This window comes from Calidris pugnax, unplaced genomic scaffold (assembly GCF_001431845.1).
Source record: "Calidris pugnax isolate Ruff unplaced genomic scaffold, ASM143184v1 scaffold23, whole genome shotgun sequence".
Taxonomy (NCBI): domain Eukaryota; kingdom Metazoa; phylum Chordata; class Aves; order Charadriiformes; family Scolopacidae; genus Calidris; species Calidris pugnax.
Window position 1 is genome coordinate 801668 of NW_015090772.1, and position 23831 is coordinate 825498.

Below are 23831 nucleotides of genomic sequence, written 5' to 3' on the forward strand. Positions count from 1 at the left end.
CTTCCGCAGCTCCCCGCGGAGCGAGCTGATGCCGCTGGAGTCTGCCTACCGCTACGGCCTGGACCAGTACAGCACCGAGAACTGGCCCGAGAGCGTCAACTACCTGGAGGTCAGCATGCGGCTCTACCGCCTGCTGCGGGACAGCGAGGCCTTCTGCCACCGCAACTGCAGCGCCGCCGGGCAGCCCCTTCCCGCCGCTACCGGGCAGCCCCCTCCCGCCACCGGCGGCGGGGCGGCGCTGGCCGAGCTGCGCCTGCTGGCCGGGGTGCTGCGGAGGGCCCAGTGCCTGCGGCGCTGCAAGCAAGGGCTGCCCGCCTTCCGACAGGCCCAGCCCGGCCGCGACCTGCTGGAGGAGTTCCAGCGACGGGAGCCCTACAAGTACCTGCAGTTCGCCTACTTCAAGGTGAGGCCCGGACCCTTGTCATAGAGTCATAGAATTGCCCAGGCCGGAAGGGACCTCCAAAGGCCATCTAGTCCGACCCCCCCGCAGTCAGCAGGGACACCCCCAACTAGACCAGGTTGCCCAGGGCCTCGTCGAGCCTCACCTTGAATATCTCCAGGGATGGGGCCTCAACCACCTCCCTGGGCAACCTGTTCCAGTGCTCCACCACCCTCACAGTGAAGAACCCTCTCCTAATCTCCAATCTAAATCTGTTCCCCTCCAGCTTGAAGCCATTGCCCCTCATCCTGTCACTGCAGGCCTTTGTAAGCAGGCTCTCCCCAGCCTTCCTGTAGGCTCCCTTCATCTGTCCCTTCATCCCTTGTCCATCCGTCCTTCTATCCATCCATCCATCTATCCATCCATCCATCCTCCCTCCCACCCCATCTCTCTGCCCTGCCCTTACCTTCCTGCCGTCCCTTCATCCCTTGTCCATCCGTCCTCCATCCATCCATCCATCCCTCCATCCTCCCTCCCGTGTCCCTTCATCCCTTGTCCATCCGTCCTTCTATCCATCCATCCATCTATCCATCCATCCATCCCTCCATCCTCCCTCCCGCACCATCTCTCTGCCCTGCCCTTACCTTCCTGCTCCTCCCTCCCACCCCTCAGCCTCAGCTTCCCAAAGTCATCCGTCTAGCTGAAGAACTTGTGGAATACGTGTGCTAAACCAGCAAACGTTCTCCGTTGTGGTCCCGATACGTGGTCTCTCCCCTTGGGCTGGCAGCGGCGTGGCTGGAAAGTTGGCAAACCAGTAACCCATGGGGTCAGACGAAGGCAGAGTATGGCTGTGCTATAAGGTTGATCAGCTGCAACCATGGTATTGCTGGATCTGGTCTAGTCCTGAAGGGCACTTAGATACTGCTTACCTGGTTTTTAAACATTAAGTTTGAATCGTGCTTGAAATTCAAGACAAATCCCTAAATTGTTACAGCCAGCATACACCTTCTTCGAGTAATCTTGATCTAGTTGAGTTTTAAAGAGATCACAAGGAGACAGGAGGATCTCAAAAAGAACCCCATAGGAATATTTTTCTATATGTAATTCAGCCTTTAATAGGTACAAAGTTTAACTAACTTTTGAAAAGCTAAAAATTTACTTCAGCGTTTCAGAGTATCAGTCTATCAAGCATCATTTAGCTGAACCCTGGCAGTAGTTCTGCTCTGGTGTCACCCTCCAGCCAAGCGTGCCTGGTGGAGGGGGACAGCGTGGCGTGTCCCCGCACAGCCTCGATGGAGGCAGGTGCCATGTGTGCCCAATGCTGCCTGTCGTGCCAGTCTCTTTACCTGGCCCCAGAGCAGGTTACTCTGGCCCGTAGCCTCCTTCCCCATCTCCTCCTCCACACCAGTTCAGCTGTCAGTTGTCATCTGCCCCAGCTCCATCTCTCCCCCTTACCTGGTGAGGCCCCTGAGTCCCTGACACCCTGCACTTCATCATCTGCTCCCCAGCAAACCTTTCAGCCCACCTCATGTAACCCACAGTGAGTCCACCATGTCTTCTCCCCTGCTAGCCCATGGCATACCATCCAGCTCGCTCTTCACCAGTTTTTCCACAGCTCATCCAGTGCGTCCCCTCAATTAGCCCCTCCAGTTCTTCCCAGACCCCCAGCCACTGGACCCTGCCTCCTTGTCTTGTAGTTGTGCTCTTCCTACCCCTGCCCCTCTCATCTTTCTGTCGGACTTATTTTCTTCTGACTTTCTCTGAAACATTTTTAGGATCCTTCAGGTCACCACCCTTTTTATCGCAAGTGCTCTCCGCTGCTTCCTCTCCCTCAGTGGGTCCATCTTCCTCGCTTGCTCTCTTCTGGTCCAGTTCTTTCAAGCGCAGCAGCCCCCAGCCTGTGACTCGCAGACAGCCCGGTGCCTGCAAAACTCCAGTTTGGTTACAGCCCACAGGAAGGAATAAAGCAGAAGCTGGCTGCTGACGTGGGACAGTAATGCTGGCCCTGGAACGGTATTTACTTTTTGCTCTTGGTTCAGCCAGGGCTGGGGGGCAACACCCCTTTTAACAGATTTCATCCCATTCTTCTAGCTTCTTATCCTTTTGTCCAGGATCTAATTAACAGCTTCTTCCCTCCTTCTCATCTTCATCTGTTCTCTAAATCAAGGTCCATCCCTCCTGCCATCCCCTCAGATACTGCAATTACTTGCATTTCCAATAAATGGTCTCTTGGGGGAGAAGACAAGCTGAACTCTTTGGTTAGATTGTTTTCTCTTTTAGGGATTCACTCCCAGCATATCCCGGTGTACTTTATATAGGGTTGTGTGCTGTCTCTAGGACCCTACAGCAGAACGTACCTTTGTGCATTAAAGCCTCTGCGCACACAGAGAACAGAAGGTATCAGACAGGGGAGATTTCTTTTGAATAACAGAGTGTGTAGGAACTCCTCTCGTTCTCAGAGTCCTAAATGGATACCAAAATGACATCACCACAGACGTTTTCATTTCTTGCCTTACATTTAGCTATTTGTTCCCCCCTTGTGCTACATACAGAAGGTATCAAACGGGAGATTTCTTTTGAATAACAGAGTGTGTAGGAACTCCTCTCGTTCTCAGAGTCCTAAATGGATACCAAAATGACATCACCACAGACGTTTTCATTTCTTGCCTTACATTTAGCTATTTGTTCCCCCCTCTCTTTTGATACAAAGTTTTCAATGCCTCGATCACTGCACAAACCATTCCTTCTTGGTGTTTCTGATACAGTTCAATATCTGACAGGAAGGAATGTGAGAGGGAAATTGGAGAAAGCCCTCCCTCTCCCTTCAGACTGTTTTTCGGTCTCATTTGCAGTCGGTTGCAGTGGTGCAGTTCGGTGGCTTTGCCTTAGTGTCAGTTGTTTATATTGTCAGTCTGATTAGGTTGTGGTCCCACTCTGAGCTCTTGCCACCTTCTCAGGGAGTTCTGAATGGCCCTTCTAGAGGTACAAACTGCTGTGTACAAAGGGCTTTCTCCTGCCTGGTGGTGCTGTGAAGAAAGGAATGTCACTTCCCCCACCCTGTACCCTCCCGCCCCCCCCAACAGGATTTATAATATATGAAGAAGGCAGAGAAATGCTTTACATCATCTTTTAGAGTGACCATGTGTTTATTCAGGTGGGTTCAACAGTGAAATTTTGCCACGTCTTAGATCCTGGGAGTAGATGTTTCTGTGCTGCTGCTTGCTCCTCTGGAGGGAGCTTTCTCGGAGCCGCTGAGTTCTCTTAGGAATGTGTTTCTACAGAAACTTTTTTTTTTTTTTCTCTTTTGGTGGTGAAAACTGAAACGAGAAATTAATTACGGACTATGCAAAAATGAGAGACTTGTCAGCCCAGCAACAACCAGGGTTAAAGCATAAAGCACAAAAGAAACCGGGAATGTGACGAAAGTGCAGCTGAGATTTCCCTTTGCGTTTAGCACCGTGTGGGCTGGCTGGAAGCACATAGTTTTGGGACAGCAGGAAGAGCTTCTGGCAGAGTTCCCAGAGCGGGACACATATAGCGGCACAGCAGCCAGAGCTCCTGTTAGAGTTGATGTCTTTCTTTGGTGTAGTTCTCCCTCAGGTTTCTTTCTGATCTTCTGTGGATGCAAACAGAAGAGTGCACATGCATATATGCTTGTGGTTCTTGCTCATCGTTTTATAAGTGCACTTCCTTAAGCTGTTTCAGATGTGGAGCTCTGTGTCGCCTACACATCACTCTGCTGCAGGTCTTGATACGATTCTTGGCTTAGAAGGGAAAAGGTTTTAACATTTCACAAATACCTAAGACTTTTACTTTCACTCTTCCTGCGTACATGTATATATACTATGTAGTTTACAAAAATATGTATGTATATAAAATAAAAATCATAAATGCACATATTTAAGTACATATTGATTTGGCACAAGCAGTTGTACATGAGGAATACTACATACTTCACAAAATTTCTCTAACGGTGTTTAAAGTTAGTTTAAAAATCATTACAAAAAATCACATAGTACAGTAGGACGTAATTCCTGAGCAACTCCCTGCTGTTTGCTCTAGTTTCGTAACACCATCAGGAAGATACATGATGGTAGTATTGTCTTCTATAGTGCTAGGGAGATAAGTGACATAAGCACCATGTAAACATGGGAAGTGATGACTCCTGCCCGCTAGCCATAGATTAACATCAGTAATTGCAGTGAGATTAATTCCACACAGGAGCAACAATATAATCTTCTGCCTTGTCAGCTTTATGAGCAGAGAAGGGGAAAGGGGAAAAAAAGTCTGCTTTTTGACTTACCATCATCACCTGTTCTGTCTGCAACGATAATATACTTTTAAAATTAAAATAAATAATGTTCCTAGTGATGCAGCTAGGAGTAAAACTAAGAAGAATTGTGTCACTTTTATTGTACTGTGGTATCTGCTGGGACTGTTGTTTCAGTAGAAGTAGTTCGGGAATATAGAGTCTGCAGGAAAGTTCATTGACAGAAGTTGGAAAACCTTGAACTGTTTTATTCCAATTAACCTTTCTTTCCCTCTTCTTCCTCTCCCCATCCCTGTTTAGGCTAATAATCTTCCAAAAGCTATTGCAGCAGCTCACACATTTCTCCTGAAGCATCCAGATGATGAAATGATGCAAAGAAATATGGCCTACTATAAGAGCATACCTGATGCTGAGGAGCATATTAAAGACTTGGAGACAAAGCCTTATGAGGTACGATTTTTATTCAGAGTCTGGTCTTTTGGAACTTTCTGTTACTCCTCCTGTTGTGTGAGATTCAAGGATCTCATTTGCTTACGTGTTCTTGGTTCTTACTCTCCCTCTTGCTGTCTTGTTGATGAGTTCAGTAGTTCTCACCTCTTATGCTTTTCACTGTTCCATAAGTCACAGTAAGTCATAGACGGTGACATACCTGAAAGCTGCTACATGCAGATGACTACTCGAGCTGAGCAGGTACAGAGACTTATTCAAATGCATGAGTGCTGTAGCAGCACAGCTTAAAATAACTGGACATTTGGGGTTAAGATTCCGTGGAAAATCTCTGTCAAAACCTGTGCTTTAGAATCAGGCTGTTCCCTCTGTTCAGCAGACTGTTCTGTTGATCTGAAATGGAATTCCGTACTCTGGTAAAATCCATTAGTCATCTGTATGTGTTTTCCTCACATTAATTGGGTAACAGTTTATACAGTAATCCAGAAGTGCAGAGATATTATTTACTGTATTTGAATTTACACACAGCTTTCCACGGATCAGTTACTGCTGGTTTTTCATTCTTGCTGTTTTTTCAGAACCTGTTTGTCAGGGCTGTGAGAGCATACAACGGTGACAATTGGAGAACATCTATCTCGGACATGGAGCTGGCTCTTCCTGATTTCTTCAAAGCCTACGATGACTGTACAGCAGCCTGTGAAGGCTCCCGGGAGATCAAAGATTTTAAAGACTTCTATCTCTCCATTGCAGGTGAGTGGTTAGGAAATAGTAAGGAAAAATGTCCCAAAAGTGCATTTCAGTTTATCTGTAGGATTGGCCACCGACATCCTGTTCCTCATTTTGCAGTTTGCAATGCACGTTGCCCCCTGCTCAGTGTGGGTCAAAATGAGTTTATTAGATTCACTGAAAAACGCTTGAATTCCAGTTTACTTTTTTTTTTTTTTTAATTAATCCCTGCAATATAAATGGGGGCTGTCAGAAAATCAGAACATGGAGTTCTAACATTGATATGGAAATTTAAGTGTGTGTCAGAGTACAACAGATGTGTAAGTAACTACAACTGCTCCGTCCCGCGTCTGGTAATTTCATTTGGCCAATCATTTTCAGTTAGCTTCAGCACTCTTCATGGTAGGAGTTGTCAGAGATGGAAACAGGGGAAGGGGCCTTTGCTGTCCTTTTGCCTTGGTCAGGAACATGCTGCAGAAGCTGAGATAACTTGCTTTCACCTGCCAAAAGTGGCTAACAGGGAAACTAAGGCTTTAAAATGTTTCTGTTTGGTATTATTGTCTAATGTCGTATATCCAGAAAACACTTGCAACACTTTCTGGCTGCACGTTGTTCTGTACTGAGCAGCATATTTGTGTTTATCTTCTCTTTTAGAACATCCACACTACAGGCACAAAATGCAGCCATCTCTGGAAGTTTATGTTGCAATCACCTGCTGTATTTCTCTGTGACAGTTGCACTCAGCAGCACGTGGACCTTATTCATGGAATAATTTAATGAGATTATAAAGGCTTTCAAGATGAAATGAAAAAGAGAGCGCTGTTAAGTTCACAGTTAATAATGCAGTGTATTCAGCAACTCTGTATAAAACCTACTGCCACAGACTGCCTGAAGGTGTCAGTAAAACCTAACTGCTTGGCTCTCTAGAATTGCAGCTTTGATACATTTCCAGTCCAGACTGCACTGATTTTTACAGACGGGCCAAGTACCAGTGCTTGATCCCTACTCCAGGTGGAGTTGTAGGTGCTCGGTAATTTCAAGCAGCAAGATCCAGAGGTGCAGGACCCAGGAAAGATTTATAAGGCCAAAATTTAATTGGTAGCTAATGGGAGGGCTTATAACAAGTCCCTGTGTGTTATCTATATCCTGTGCTGTTGTTTTCTTCCTTCTAGATCATTATATCGAAGTCCTTGCCTGCAAAGTGCAGTGTGAGAGCAATCTGACACCCATCATAGGCGGCTTTGTTGTTGAGAAATTTGTGGCCACCATGTACCATTACTTGCAGTTTGCTTATTATAAACGTAAGTAGTGATTTAATGTGCTTAAATAACATTGCAATGGTGTGGGACAGCTTCCATTCATAATCTTTTCCCTCTGGTTATGTTGCTTTAGAATGTAAATAGTGGCCTCCAGAATCTGCATTTTAACCTGTTCTGGGGCAGAAGGTCTGAGCTGCCTGGCGTCTTTTTCTCCCTCTATGACTGTAGTTAACAGACATGGGAGATGAACATAATCTGTAGAGCATGGGCTCATAAAACTGTCCATGGCAAAATAAATCACTGAGCAGAAGTCCCATAAGGGCTGGATTTTTCCCCAGACAGGCCCCTCTGTTTTAAGTTATGCATGGTTGTGACTGGTCTCCGTTTGGGTGTTGGAAAAATGAGGTAGTTGCAGAGTAAATATGATCTGATCATCACTGCCCTTCGTTCTTTAAATGATACCTACTGCCAGCACAAGTTGCTTACACTTTTCAGAGTTTCATACTAATGATAAATGTTCATATAAGTGATAAATGTTCATCATATGTATCTTAGGTGTTTAGATGATACACCAACTTTTCTGCCTTTTTGAAGTAACTCATAATATAACGTGTTAGGGTAAACAGTGTCAGCCCCTTCCTAGACACTGGAACGTGTGCAATGACACAGATTCATTTTGTATACCTGTGTACAAAAAAACCCTAGTTTGTGCCAAAAAGCCATGGTAGTCAAGCTGTCAGGTGCACATGAGTGTTAAGCAGCCAGATGTATAGCTCTAACAAGAAGTTTTTTCTTAAAATTCTAACTCATTCAGTTAGATGGAAGTAAGATTATAACTTCAAGGCAACACATTTAACATAGCACCACTTATCCTGTGGAATAAACACTCAATTTTCAATTTACTCTTCAGAATTTTTTCTACAGACAAACCTACAGAATTTATCTAGTGGATTCTTCTAATCCTGTTAGAATGGTGCACGTGGGGCTACATGGGTTTTGAAGAGGTTGGGGACCACTTAACAGAAATTGCAGTGTTCTGGTCCTCGGTGATTACACATTTGATAGGTAAATAATTCAGTGATTTTTGTGGTTTCTTGAGGAACTCCTTGCACTGTAAGGAACACGTGTAGCCGTTACAGCTATTCCTGCAGGCTCCAACATTGAAGGGAAGACAAATTCAGCCATGTAGCAGCAAGCCATTAAGGACATTTGCTTATGTTGTTTAGCTATACGTTTTACACCTTGTCTTCTTCCTCTTTGTCAACTCCAGTACAAAGAAGTAGGGTTTTTTAAATTTATTTTTTGTTGGGTTTGTAATAAATGCCCCATTGGGGATCACCAAGCTGTGGGCTGATGCCTCACTGATACTGGGACATGTGGGAGGGATGTTTGGTTAGGATTTTCATAGAAAACCATCAGAGGTAAATCCCCATTTTTTAATCATGGTCTTACCTGTTTTAGAACACAAAAATAGCATGTCCTTTCTGAGAAGCAATGTGGGTTTTTTTTCTGTGAAGCTGGTGGAGAGCTAGAAAATGGGTCCTGTTTCCATCTGAGTTTTTCAGACCTTAGATAATAGTAGGAATTTGTTCATTTACCTTATCTAAAATTTTGTGTGTGTTTGTTAATTAGTGAACGACATGAAGAATGCAGCTGCTTGTGCTGCTAGTTACCTTCTGTTTGACCAGAAAGATGAAGTAATGAAGCAGAACATGGTATATTATCAGTACCACAAAGACAAATGGGGACTTAAAGAAGAGGATTTTCAGCCCAGATCGGTAAGTGAATTACTTAAAATGCCTTCTAGACACATTCAGATATTTTCCTGAATCTCACTGGCCAGAGGTTTTGAAAACTGGGGTTAATCTGTTGATTCTGGAGTTAAACACATACTGTTTTATTAGCAACTTGTACACAGAGGCATACTATGTAACGTAGATGGTGAATCTCATTATAGTTCTTCCCTTTGTGTTGAAATATGCTACAATAGGATATAATATGATACGATGACAAATTCACATTGGTACTCCTCTGCCACTTAGGTATATTTATATCTATCTACCTCGACAAATAAAGCACCTGGCCCCTGAAATTTCCTGAGGAAAAGATCACTCCAGTGATATTCAGGCTTTTGTTTATTTGCCAACTTGTGGTTGCTCACCTGCTTGTTATTTTGGCTTCTGTGTGTGTTGGAATGTGTCTGGGTATGATAATCCCACCTAAATGCACTTTCCACTTACTGCATTTAGAGCATGGTTGGGTGGATGAGGATGGAAAAAGGTTCACGACCGTATTGCACCTAATTATCTGTGTTAGAACACTTGCTGCAAAGAACCCACAGTAAACATCAGTCCATCCAGCAGTGATTGTGATCTGGCTTTGAAAAATTACTCGAAAAATGGGTTTCCGTGCTGTTCTTAAATTTCCATGTCTGGAGAAGTTTACATATAAAAGCACTTTTGCTGCAGCCTGGACTTTGACAATCAGGTTGGATGTTTTGTCATTTCTTGTTACCGGGATTTATGTCGCTCAGTTGGATTAACTGCTTTGTGACACCTGAGTGACTCCTTACGTACCAGCGGTATGTGCTCTACACATAGTCAATACACTACAATAGTCAGTCATTGGCAATACATGTTCCACAAATCAAATTTAGTGCTTTCTCTTACTGCATGACTTCCCCGTTGAAGGGGACTCTTCAGTGAACAGTCATTTAAGTTAATTTAGCTGAAACAACAGTGGTGATGTTCCAGTTGCCTCTCCCATGTTGCTTCTCCAGACCCCTAGTCACCTAGCCCTCTACTGGCCCAAAGGGATATCCCTTTACTCTTAAAGCAGCGTAAAGTTCAGTAGATGTGGGTAGTCCTGGAGTGACTGGCTTTATCTGCAGCAACACTGCAGAGCAGTTCTCGTGTGCATCTTCTAACTTGCACTTATTTGATAATTACATTTTCCTTCCTCTCAGGCCAGCCAGCTCAAGGCAAAATTACCACTCTGTTTAAATGAAGTGTTTTTCGGTTGTGGACTGCTGTTGAGTTTTGTGCAACACACTTTATCTGCACACACTGGGAACCCAGGCCTGCCCTGCAGGGCCAACTGAGGCAGAAGACACAGAAAGCACATTTGGTTCTTTCAGGCAGCAGCAGCGAGTCTGAGCTCAGAGGGGAAAGGGACCAGTCCTCTGTGACTGCTTCTGGGAAGAGAACTCTGCTTTATAGCCATATTGGAGGCAGAGTTTGACAGTGGCAGGAGTGAGGGGCAGTAGCCATATAGAACTGCAAGCCACAGGCAGATTTGGCATAGAATCATAGAGTGATTAGTGTTGGAAGGGACCTTAAAGATTAAGTTCCAACCCCCTGCCCTGGGCAGGGACACCTCCCACCAGACCAGGTTGCTCCAAGCCCCATCCAGCCTGGCCTTGAACCCCTCCAGGGATGGGGCAGCCACAGCTTCTCTGGGCAACCTGTTCCAGTGTCTCACCACCCTCACAGCAAAGAATTTCTTCCTAAAGAAGATATTTTCTTGTACTTTGATCCATGTAGCTATGAGCAGAAGTTGCTTGCTGTCCTAATCACTCGCCATGAAAACCATGATGCCTCTGGTTTATTTTTGCAAGGTGGGAACAGGGTGACAGCAGCGCTTGGCTCTGGCACTGAGCTTCACATGTTCTTGTGAAAGAACGTTTTTTTCCTCCCCAAAAAGAGTTAAACGGGGTAATCAAAGTAGGTTACTGTTGGTATTCACAACTATGAGAGTAGGTGACTGGGCTAAACTGGGCTGTCCAGGCAAAGAGCTGGGAACGTGAGGAGGGACAGGTGGGTGACCGTGCAGAGCTTCCCTCTCCCAGGCTGGGGCTGGGGTGGTGAGTCATTATCGTGCAGAATAGCTCAGTGTCTCTTTTTCCTAGAACTGCCTGCCGCCGTAGGCCAGGGCGCTGAGAGACAGAGGCCTTCTGGCGTCCAAAGCCCGCTGGAATGCAGGCGCAGGCCGCTGCTCGGCCCTGGCAGTCTCACTCCCTGTTCTCAGCCTCGCCAACGCTTTGAAACATGAGAAAAAGGAGAGTGCTTTGTTCTTCTCACACCGACGGAGCCTGTGCTTAGAAAGATCCACAGAAAACATTGGAAACGCTGCCCGTTGTTCTGATGTTTCCTTTCTCAAACGTTATAACGCCCCCCCCCGACAGGATCTACCTGCTACTAAGCCTGGGTCTGACTTCACTGGAGTAGTTTCAGGTGACACGTGGTGACACTTCAGGGTCTTGCTACCCTAAAGTAACATACAGATTTTGTTTTTTGGTAGGAGGCAGTTCGATACCACAACATAACCACGCTCCAGTTGGAAATGTATGAATTCGCAAAGGAACATCTGATGGATGACGATGAGGTGAGTTTTCTAGAAAGGAAATCATGGTCAAGAAAACCAGCAATCACGTTAAAGTGAAGATGATACATAGATGGAATTCCAGGATTTAGCTAATATGGAAAAATCGTCTTGTACCTTGAGCAATTTATCATGAACTTTTCTTTTGTAAATGGAATATAGGAAACAAACCCAAAGAACATCATGTACTGTTTTAAAAAATATGGACAGTGTTGACACAAAGGTTGATATAATGCACTGAGCCCACATAAAAAGAAAATCCACTTTGCAAGCTGTAACACCAGGGGGCAGAGAAGTAGTATGTATATTTAAACCCAACATTTTTCTGGAGTTTGTTTTCTAAAATGTTGGTTAAATTAAAGATCCTTATAATTTTGCCCAGAAGTAGCCACCTAAATTGTCATTTTTTCAAAATGAAGTCTTGTTATCAGGGTTTTTTTTTTCCTCACAATAACATTTTGGTCACCCAGCCTTGCTTCTTAAATGGTTGGACTTCATGGCCGAATGACATAAAATGACTATTATTACACTGGAAATATGTAAAGTGGATTTTTTTTGTGCAAGAAAAGTAGTTAAATTAGTAAAAGAGCATTTCTTTGTCTCCCACAGCTGAAATTGAAGTATAAATCATAGAGGCTTTGGGTTGCCTTTTGTTTTGCTTTGTTTCCAGAACCTTTCATTTAAAGGTTTAAAAAAGTCTTCAAATGTTAGAATAGTTCATGGCTGGCATTGGCAAAGAGCTATGGTCAGTTATGGCAGGGGGCAGGGTACTTATAGTGAGCACTGCTGAGATGTTTTTTAGTTACAAAGATGGTTTATGTTACAAAAGGAAATCACCTTTGCAATTTTTATGCTCTCCAGCATGTAAAGAGAGCTAATACTTTTATAGTGGAGAAGTAATAACATGTCTGTCCTGCCTTCAGTGTGCTAGTGACCTGGAAACAGCTCTCTACGTAAAATTCCATTGCAAGGTTACCAGACTTTAGGAAGACTTTCCATTGCGATAAAATCCTGTGAAAGAGGGTTTAATAAGCTGTTATAAGGTTAAGCTTAAATGAGGACTGGTCTGTATGGATTTTTATCAGGGTGTGAAATACTTGAGCATTTTTTTCATATTTCCTGGTTGGTTTGTGCTTTGCCCATGATGTTTTCTTATGTTAGGCATAAACTTAATTTGTCGTTTTTTCCTTCTTTCACATCTGCTGCTTCCAAACACAGGGATGAGTAATTAAGGAATGGGAGAAGCAGTCCCTTGCAAGGGCTTTCCCCATATGTTGTTACAAGGAGGATTACAGAAACAATCTCCAGCCTCCAGCGCTGTGTATGGTATAAACAAGCGCTCATTTGCTGGCATTCGTTCCTGCGGCCCTGTTTCACCAGGGCAATTACTAACGACCTTGCAATCTGCAGGAGGGAATTAACAGTGGAAACGTCAGTTAAACTTTTGGGGAAGTGTCAAGGAAGCCACAGTACACTGGATTACACGTTTAGGTTAAGCAACCAAAATTACTGGGCCCGATCATGACACAGATATCCCTACCCCACGCTGTTAGGGAGGTCACCTGGGAGGTTCTCTTCTCCCAGGGAAAAGCTGAAGGGCTTCTGTGCCCTTCTGAACTAGGGCTGAAGAACCTGGGAGGGATGATGGAAGCTGTCCACGCCTCTGGCTTGGCTCTGGCTTTTGGTAGTGAACTCATAAATTCCTGGCTACCAGAACTTGGCTTTGGCTTCCAGGGAGCCCAGACAGAGCAGGAATAGCACAAAGGTAAAATCGCTACCTTGCACTTTCTGCTGCATGGGCAGGACCTGGTAGTGAAAGTGGAATTTTTTAATTTTTTATTATTTCTCCTGGCATGGATAGAAAAGTTTATTCCAAAGGAATGCTGAAAACTGATGAAAAACCCAGATAAGGTGTTACAGTAAAAGCTGTATTAAAAATTGTTAAGGATGGAGGCAACCTCTCTTTTCTGTCGACTCTGTTTATTTAAACCATGTGCTTCTTGGGCCATCGGCCATACCTTTTGTGAGTTCCTGTGGTCCATGTTTGCTGTCTGTGAACTTGCGTGTGGGCCAACAAGCCCATAAAATAATCTGCAGGAAAAAAAAAATCATTCTGTTTCCTTGAGTGAAGCCAAAGGATTGAGGTGGCAAGAGGATCTCTTCTTATGTGAATATGTCATTATTCCCAAGTGGAGAATCTCACTTTATTCAGACTTCTCGGTGCTCCCGTATCCCACATCATCCATGTGTCTTTTTAAATCCCATTAACAAAGCAAGTGAGAACATGTGGCTTCTTCCAGTAACACATTGCGGTAATTGCAGAGGTTGGAACATACAGTAATGATTTTTGCATATGTCACTGCAAGAAATACTGTCCTGTTCATGTTACTTTGTTAATGTTTTTCCACAAGGAAATGAAAAACTCTAGTTCAAACATTTAACACGGTAGAGGTGACAGAGAATATTAGCGCCAACTAGCTACAAATTACTTTTTCTTAAAAGTAATTATTAAATATCCTTTCAGTTTTCCACAGTGAATTTAAAAGAACATTACACAGTGTTGTCATCTCATTTGGCCACGGGTTGCCAAGCTTTTTGATTTTTGTTCAGACCTGTGATGCATAAGGGCTATAATAGATACAACTCCTCGTATTGCACAGACTTAAATAGCAAACTGAACTGCTGTTAAGAGCCAGATACTCAGCTAGTGTAGATATAACTTCAGCACTGCACTAATTGTATGAGACATGTTTCTGGCCCATAAAATCAGTGTTCTTGAGGAATTTTTTTTCACGGATAGCTACTAACTGTTCTAAGTTGCATAAGAACTACAGGTTTTTGGCTGGGATGATCCTACAGTGTGATTTATTTTTTCTTTCGGTACTTACTCAGTAGGTGAAAAACTGTTGGTAGCTTTGATCTGCTTTTTTGGTGTCTTGTTCTTTTTGTTTGTATAGAATATGTGTGTCCATTTGTATAGTAGCTGAAATTCAAATGCTCCATTCCTAAGTGCGACACAAAGGAGAATTAAGTCTTGAACTAGTGTGACTGTGAAAAGTGTGGAAAAACATATGGAATAGCATCAAAGCACGAGGGCCCCAGTGGACTACTGATGGCATAGAATAATCTGAATTCAGCCTATTTTTCTGTTCAGGAATTGCTAGCAACATATTTTCAGCTTTATGAACTGATGGTGTGACTGGCTCTCCAGAGCTTCCTGCTTTCCCCTTTTGCTTCTTGCACGTTGGATGTGGATCTTGGTCCAAGGTCCTTCTTCCTTCCATTCCTTCCTTCCTCCTCCCATTTATACCACCTACCACGAGAAGCTGCAAGCACCGTTGGGCTAATATGGCAGGATGTCCCCAGGTTGCAGGTACCAACATTGGGAGGACTTTTTCTCTGCCCAGATTTTTCTTAAGCTTCTGTGTGCAGCACAGAGCAGGCAAGAGAGCATGAGTAGAGCTTGCTCGGAGGCCACTTGAAAGCTTCTGTTTTCAGTGCAAGGGGAGCAACGTTGAAGTTGCTCTGAAACTGGGTTGACTCATGTTTTATAGGCATTATAAAAATGTTAAGAGGAAAGCACATTTATTGGATTACTGTAAAATACTACTGTAATAACTGCAGTGTACTGCCATCTCCCATAGTATATGGGAAGAGAACGGTTACATGTTCGGAATATATCATTAAAAAAATTAAATGGAAAAATATTTGAGAAAGTAGTTAACATACATGTAAAGAACAACTAAGCTCTTTTAATATTGGGGAAAAAAACACCCTATAAAGCATGTGACAGCGGGTCGCACTGTGGACTAAATATCTGAAAAATAAACAAGTTAAGGGCCAAATAATTTTTCTGCATGAAGAATTGAGGGATTTTTTTTTCCCTTACTAGAATCCAGGGAATGTCTAGCCCTGTGTGTACTGCTCATGGAGGATCTGGGAGGGCTTTGAGGTGGTTACAGTGAACTCTCGTGTTTTAACTGAAGGTTAGATCAAGGGACTTTTTCTTGGTCGAAGGCTGAATAAACCTTTCAGGCTGAGCCACTCATTGACACATGCCTTACTGTTACCTCAAAATAATGTGTCCCCTCAAAAAATATCTCTGGCCCGTGAGCTGTGTGGTGTGCACTCGTAGGCTCTGCCAGGCTCACGGAGCACAGATCCTCCACCGTTGTCCATATCAAAGCTTTGTCTTCAGTCTCACAAGATGGTTATTTGTCCCTGAACAAAATCCACTGGTTTTCATAACCTAACGCTCTGTCACTACTCCCATTAATTACTCAAATTAGTTACCAGGACGGTTACAGGACAATTAGTCATTAGTTACGGGGCGGCGCTGACGTTTCCTCAGAGAGGCCACCCCTGCAACCCTTCCTGCTACCCCAACCCTGCCACCTACACCCAATACATAAGGGATTCAAATCGGTTACTCTCAGCCTTGAACAAATTTCCAGTCATTAAGCTCTTTGAGCTTTAGCAAAACCTGATTTTTTGCTGTGAAGGAGAGCCGCGGGACATTTTGTGGGATAAATATTTTCCTTCTAGGTCATAGATTATAAGGAAACAAAGATCCAGCCAATTCTTCTTGCTCTGTATATCGTCTCTTAAGTCGCAGTTTGTTGGATGAGTTTAGGATAAAGGCTGTTTCTTATTCATTCACTGAATGAATGTCCATAATAATATTTTTCTGTAGACTTTAAATCGTTCTAGAACACTATTATTTTAGTAGTCTCTGCTACTTCCCTGAGGAACAGGCGATCCCACTGCAGTGCATATGGAATCCCTATAGAGCAGTCCATCTGCACGGAAAGTACGGGTCATTGCAGGAAAGCTGGTTTTTTCCCAAAACTTTTCCAGTCCTCCTCACTGAGCAAGGACAGAACAGATGGTAGGTGGAGGCGAGGACCCCTGAGTGATTAATATTTGCTACACAGAAGGCAATGCTTAGTCTTAACGACCCAAGGGGAAGCGTCGGTGCCGGTCAGTGGGCAGTACGACTGCAACTGGTTGCTACTTGTTTTTAAATGGTGCTGTGGAAAGAAAAGTTGGTGCTGGACCATCAGTCTCAAGTGGGCTGTAACTGAGACACGCACTGGTAGCTTTTCCTCTTTGCTGTTTGTTTTAATAGCTGGCTAGGAGTCTCCCAAGTACAGATGTTTCTTCTAAGAGGTGGTGGTTTTTTTCTGTGTGTGAATGTGATGTTTTAATATTGCATAAGGAAGGGCCGGCAACAATCCCTGGCCCAACGTCTACCTTGGTCTTGGACACTCAACTTGCGGTAATAAGTTGAGGAGTTCTGCATTTTTCTCCTTTTTAGGACTTATTTTTTCAAATGCTCCAGCTTCACTTACAGTAGTGCACCAGTCTCACTGACCTGGGTTGGCTTATTCAGAATTGACTAAGAACTCTTAAAATTGTTTTTTGTTATAATCCACCTACTCACGTACCCTCTGCAAAGCCTCCTTGGACTACTTACTGTGGTAAAAAACTTGTTCTTTCTGTTTGTTTCTCTGTTCAGTTGATAATCTAAGCCAAGGGTGCTCAGTTTGCATATCTAACAGATAATTAGAGGCTCCAGTTGATCAGGTCAGCTTCTCTGATTCTTCCCACCACTTGCACCAGTCTGGGAGCATTCCCCAGCTCCTCTGGGATGTGCCTCCCATATTTCAGGCTATACCTGTCCCATCTTTTTCCCACACATCCTTGCTGATGCTCCCAATTTCCACCGTCCCTGGATTGGGAGAGGGAAGAGGTTGGTAGCACAGGGAGGGAGGTCACGGTGTGGCGGTGGAGCTGTTGTACCTCCAGCACATATTCCTCCAGCACAAACCAGGAGGCAGTGGCTGTGGGCTGAGTGCCAGCTTGCTGTCCAGGACATGCTTCGCAGCTGACCAAGCCATCCAGATGTGCCTGCTTTCCAGTTGTTGGCTGCCTAACTACCAGGCAGGTACTGGTCTGGCGCCAAACCCTTCTCTTCCCCGAGCTTCGTTAGGCTTCATGTCGTTATTTACCAGCCAGAGAGCTACATCATGCTTTGGGCCATATATTGCTCAACTCTGATTTACATCAGCGCCGTGTCTGAGCGGTGTATTGATGTCACCTGCATTAGAGCTGGGTGGCTCTTGTCCCCTCTAGTAGCTGGCAGCAGAAAGAATTACAGGTTTGCAGCTGGCTTTGTGTGTAAAATTTGCTGTCCTTCCTCTTAAGGTGGGTAGGAGCCAAAAACCTAATTCCAAGAGGAATTCTGTCACTCCAAATGCTTAAATAGCATCAGAGAATCATTTTCAGACTCCGGGTCTGCAAGAAGCATGAAGTTATTAGGCATCAGCGGGCAGGAGGCTTTTTTCCCTGGAATGAACACCTGTGGAATGTTTGCTGCCAAATGCCTGGTGTGATCTCAAGTGGGTGCTAACGGGGCAAGGTCAGCCATCAATCTGGTCGTGGTTGCTCCCGTGACAACGTGATCAGCTCCTCTGACGTAGGGTTGTCCCCTTCTCGTTAGGTTGCCAACCACACTATGGACAACCTGCAAATGTTTCACGTCTGACCATGAAGGCACAGGCAAAAATCTTTTAACTACGTGGGGTATTTTTGTCTTTAACTGTAATCTGGAGTTTTCACCTTTTCAAAAATAACCAACATCCAGGCAATTATTCAGTTGCATTACGGCATATTTTCTGTATGTATATTGTTTCAGCAACTATTTTTATAGCTTTTGCCATAGTTCAACCTCTCTTACTCCCCAGTACATCTCATTAGACTGCAGCAGCTTCCGTCACATGTTACCTTAGAAATCAGTGTCAGGCACTGGAGATTTCAGATTTCAGTCAAAATTTTTTTCAACTACTGTTGTTTCTAAATATCCTTTTCCATTTAAAACTTGGGCTTTTTACGTGTTTCTGGGTTTGAAGACATACCAGAAATAAAAAACCTGAATTCTGTCTGAATCTTCCGTGTCTTCTGAAATATCCTGCCTTTCTGGTGAGCGTGACAATAATACGAACTGAATTAAATCCCCATGTCTTCCTCTAATTCTGGGTCATGTAGTCAGTTCATAGAATCATAGAAAAGATGCTTATGCCTTTCACCCTACCTCTTAGACGCTTCCCTTTTGAGGGTTGTCTTTGCAGGTAGACCAAGGAGAGAAATCACAGAATCACAGAATGCTATGGGGTTGGAAGGGACCTCTGGAGATCATCTAGTCCAACCCCCTGCCAAAGCAGGTCCACCCAGAGCAGGTCCCACAGGAATGTGTCCAGGTGGGGTTTGAATGTCTCCAGAGAAGGAGACTCCACCACCTCTCTGGGCAGCCTCTTCCAGGGCTCTGCCACCCTCGCAGGAGAGAAGTTCCTCCTCATGTTTAGATGGAACTTCTTATTTACAGGTTTGTGCCCATTTCATCTTGTCCTGTCACCAGGCACCACTGAAAAGAGACTGGCCCCATCTTCCTGACACCCACCCTTTCAGTATTTATAGGTGTTGATCAGATCCCCCCTCAGCCTTCTCTTCTCCAGACTAAACAGATCCAAGTCCCTCAGCCTTTCCTCCTAAGAGAGATGCTCCAGGCCCCTCATCATCTTTGTAGCCTCTGCTGTCCCCTCTCCAGCAGTTCCCTGTCCTTCTGGAACTGGGGAGCCCAGAACTGGACCCAGTGCTCCAGATCCTTTTTAATATCTGTTATTCTTTCATCAAACTATGATCCTGAGCTGTAAATGAATCCATATGGATTAGATCTGGGAGTCCTGTGGTAGTAGGACAGTAGACCCCTGTATTGCCCATCTCCTAGCTCTGTTCAGAGGTAATGGCACCTGCCTGTCTGTAGTCCTTCAAGAGGCACCCCAGTGCTTGTGCCCACAGGTCTGGGAGCTGTGCTGCACGACGGGACCTGAAGTCCTCTGTGCCTCTGTCTTTCTGTAACTTGGACCTAGTGGCTATTTTCTCCATGTGCATTTGTGAAGTGGTATTGGGTTCCTCCCACGATTGGGCTCCTTAGGCAATCAAAATACTGCTAACAAAGGAAAACGTGCAGAAATGTCGAATTCCTGTTTTCCAGTTGCCAGATTTCCTGCAACCAGGAAGACAAGTAGGGAATATGAAAGTGCTGGCGTTTTTTCTTGTGTTTTTATTGAATTGGATACTTAGATGTTTTGAACAAATTCAAAGCAAAATATATTGCCGTCCTTCAGGACTTGAAAAAACCACTTCAGAGTCGAAAAAACTCAGCAGTCTTTTAAGATGGAACTGTGAAGCAGGGAACAAGAGCAGCGGTTATTTCAGCCAGCTTTCTTCCTGCTTTTATTTTCCTTTGCTTGATTCTTGTTACTTCTCTCCCTGCTAATCACACTTCCGAAATATGTGATGTTAATATTTTTAATCACCGTATCCATAATACAATGTTGTATTGAAAATAGACAAAAGTTCTCTATTTCCTCTTATTATTTTCACTGACAGTGGTTTTAATCCCCTTTCCTCATCAGAATAGAAAACTGTAAAATGTTGAGTCTCGAACTGCCTTTGTCTAGAAAGGGCTCTGTTCCTAAGGAATACCTTTCTAGATAAAAATGTGCTTAAAATTGAATCAGGATTGTAGAATACTGTTTGCAGTCTTCATCAAGCAGACTCAGAAGCCAATACAGTTCACAGAGACTTGGAATGGGGGTGAAGAGAAGTGGGACAATGAGCATCTGAGCAAGGATGACTTGCTTTCAACATCATTAACTGTTAGAAATTCTCATTATTTTAAACGGGAGAATGAGCATCCGAGCAAGGATTAACTGTTAGAAATTCTCATTATTTTAAATATGAAAGTGAGTAAGAGCTGATCAGGTTTTCCAGCAGAGTGTTTTTCTATCAGAAAGCAACGATTTGTTTTGGAAAAAGCCTAAATGACATCTTCAGACCTTTTTAGAAGATAGATTTATGTCAAGAATGGAAGGATAGGAAAGTTTTAAAAAAAACACAGTTAAATTAAGGTGGTTTAACAGGATGTTGTAGTCCTTAGAATAAAAGTTTGGAAATGTAACGTTGAGCATCAGCATCTCTCTTAAGATCTGTATCTAAGTTGTATTAAAAAGTGAATCTATGTAAAGGCATTCCCACAGGGTCTCCCGTCTCAGGCAGTGTGTTTCTGAGCTCTGCAGTGGGAGGCAAACTGGGAAATACTTGTGTTTCTGAGGGTGCCAGCAGATGGGCTGCTACAGTCAGTTTGGAGTAGTCAGAGAAGCTGCTGCACATCTGCTGTTAGCTACTTGCTTTTCATTACTGAATCACAGAATCACAAAATGCTATGGGGTTGGAAGGGACCTCTGGAGATCATCTAGTCCAACCCCCTGCCAGAGCAGGGCCACCCAGAGCAGGTCCCACAGGAACGTGTCCAGGTGGGTTTGAATGTCTCCAGAGAAGGAGACTCCACCACCTCTCTGGGCAGCCCAATCCAGTGTTTTGCCACCCTCAAAGTGAAGAAGTTCCTCCTCATGTTTAGGTGGAACTTCTTATGTTCAAGTTTGTGCCCATTTCTTCTTGTCCTGTCCCTGGGCACCACTGAAAAAAGACTGGCCCCATCCTCCTGACACCCTCCCTTTAAGTATTTATAGGCATTCATCAGATCCCCCCTCAGCCTTCTCTTCTCCAGACTAAAAAGACCCGAGTCCCTCAGCCTTTCCTCCTAAGAGAGATGCTCCAGGCCCCTCATCATCTTCATAGCCCTCTGCTGTCCCCTTTCCAGCAGTTCCCTGTCCTTCTGGAACTGGGGAGCCCAGAACTGGTCCCAGTGCTCCAGATGGGGCCTCCCCAGGGCAGAGCAGAGGGGCAGGATGACCTCCCTCCACCTGCTGCTCACACTCTTCCTGATGCCCCCCAGGATGCCATGGGCCTTCTTGGCCACAAGGGCTCATTGTGGCCAAGAAGGTGTTGAAGGTGTTACCTTGGCCTGGAAGTGATTACAACAGATTTTAGCTCAGTTCCTGTAGTAAATTCTAGCTGGTGGGGCTGTATCATCCCAAAGTCCTCCACCTTGACTGCAGGAAGACTATGGTGTATGACATAGAACCACGTCAGGAGTAGTTGGATTGTTATGTTGTGTTGGTACCCTGATTTGACTATGGTGTATGACATACAACCAGATCAGGAGTAGTTTAAATTAAGGAAGTTGGATTGTTATGTTGTGTTGGTACCCTGCGTTAGCATAGTGGAGCTTGTAAATGTAATATTTTCTGGTCTGTATCTAAGCCCAAGGTATTTGTTTCCAGTGTGGAAAACATTGCAGTGTCTCTGTCCAGGTTCTTTACATTTCTGCTACATTGAAGCATGGCCTGTGAAGATCTGGGGTTGAAAAGGGAGAAGGTGTGTGTTGGAGGGTGTAACAGAGGACAGAAACAGCCAGAGCAGACAGATGCAAAGTCAAAGTTACGGTTCTACAAAATACTTTTCTTTTACATTTTAAAGCTTTCTAAAATTTTGACATCTTTTATGGTATTTTAACAATTTCCTAATTTATCAGGTGCTTTAGACATTTATGCCTCTAGTTTCTGAGTTTGAGGGTTTCATCATCTGTTTAAATGCCTGAAAGAGTACAAGGGGATTTACTGTGAAGTGTAACATACCCTTCTTTTAAGGTCTATATGTCATTGCAAGTGCTTGTGCTTCCCCTGTACGAGCCATTTACTTGCATGTTGCAGGTAGCTTCCGCATGAAGGGTGGTAAGAAACATTCCTACACCTATTATTGCAGTTTATGCTTTGATTATAATGGTTAAAATTTTCAGCTGATTTCGCAGTAAAAGCGTTAATTTGTTTCTGTTAAATTTAATCCTTTCCAGGGTGAAGTTGTGGAGTTCCTTGATGAGCTGTTAGAAGTAGAGGAGAAGAAGGAATCCTGATGAGTGGAATCACCGAGAAGCGTTTCACAGGAGCGAAGCCTCGCCGTTGCTCCCTCCTATTGTTACTGGTCGCCTGTAGTTCCGGGTAGATATACCTCAAAAGCTGCTCCTTTCAGGTTTGCCTTATGTCACAAGATCCACTCCTAAGAGGTCACTTCCGTGCCGCGCTGGCTCTTCCCTGAGCGTGGCGTTTCGCTGTGCGTTTACAGAATTGGTGCTTGAGGGTTTTCCTCCTGAGCTTTCTTCCCTTTGCACAAACACAACCAAGCAGACTGATTTCTATTTTCCAGGCTAACACTAATGTTCCTCGTTTCAGTGGTGTTCTACTTAAGTTATAACAGTCTGGCTAAAATTCTGAAGAATTTTTGTCGGATTATGAACCATGGAAGACATGCCGGTTCCTTTAGACTTTCTGAGCTATGTATTGTATTATTTATATATCTGTGATGATGAATGAAGTGATGCTGAACCCCAGTACACCTGAAAGATGTTAAGACACATTTAAATAGCTGAAGTAAGATGAGGAGCAAAGCACAACTAGAGCTCTTGTAAAACTTGCTTGAAGAATCCTGTAAGTGGCGTTGGATCTTTCTTAAAAGCTGAATGAAATTCCATGATGTGAAACTGAGGTCACTTAGAACTGAGTAATAAAGAATTCCTTCTTCTTACCAATCCTTAGTCTCTCTATTGAAACAACTTGTGGTTCCTGTGTGAGGCAGGACCAGTCTTGTATAAAATAGTGATGGTCAATGTATTTAACTTCTGTAGAGAACAGTTTGCATGTTTTTTTCTGTCTTGAGGGACTATCTGCAGAGTTTTCATCCAGAAGTAAGTGCAGCTGGAGAACGAGGCAATTTTGAGTGGAATCGTGAAAAATATTTGCAGGTCAATTCCTGACATTTTTATTAACTGTGTGGCAGAGTTTTATACAGAAGTACTTTGAAGGCCCAGAAATTACAGTGTTAGAGATGAGCAGTGAATTGCTGCACAAGAACACTGAAGAGCAGAAATCCCCTTGACCTTAGAGGAGGATCCAGGATTTCATCCTTTGCTTTCCTCTTTCCATTTTAAGGATAAAGTCCTGCAAAAGGTTTCATCCCGCTCACATCAGGGGAAGAACATTCAGTGCCTTAATGACTGAACCCTAATTCAGCTGAATGGAAGTGAGTTTCAAACCCAAAATCTGCTTTAGGTTTTTTAAAATGCAATATGTGATCTCTGCTACCTTGCTGAGTTATTGCTGCTCTGGCTTCTGGGTGCTGTACAAGTGTTGTGTCTACACTATTAAGTGTCTACAGAGAGCAAAAGGGGAATTCACAGGATCAGGTTTAAGTGTCCTCTTCCATCACAGCTAATCTGCTGAAGTTGATGATGATTTTATTCTCAAAATTAAAATCTATCAAGAACCTTTTTAACTTCAGGAGATTTACCCAGCTCCACTTGTGATAATACGACCAGACTCTGGCCTGCTTGTATGCCTTGAACATACAGAGG

General features: G+C 44.0%; 1 protein-coding gene across 1 annotated transcript in view; it reads left to right on the plus strand.

Moving 5' to 3' along the window:
• CRTAP (cartilage associated protein) overlaps positions 1–23009 on the plus strand; it is a 24348-nt gene extending 1339 nt beyond the window's left edge. The window contains exons 2-7 of the mRNA XM_014941476.1: positions 4950–5099; positions 5675–5846; positions 6995–7123; positions 8714–8859; positions 11381–11464; positions 22278–23009. Coding sequence (XP_014796962.1) covers positions 4950–5099; positions 5675–5846; positions 6995–7123; positions 8714–8859; positions 11381–11464; positions 22278–22337 — 741 coding nt within the window. The 3' untranslated portion in view covers positions 22338–23009. The remainder of the gene's footprint in view (positions 1–4949; positions 5100–5674; positions 5847–6994; positions 7124–8713; positions 8860–11380; positions 11465–22277) is intronic.
• The last annotated feature ends 822 nt before the right edge of the window (positions 23010–23831 follow it).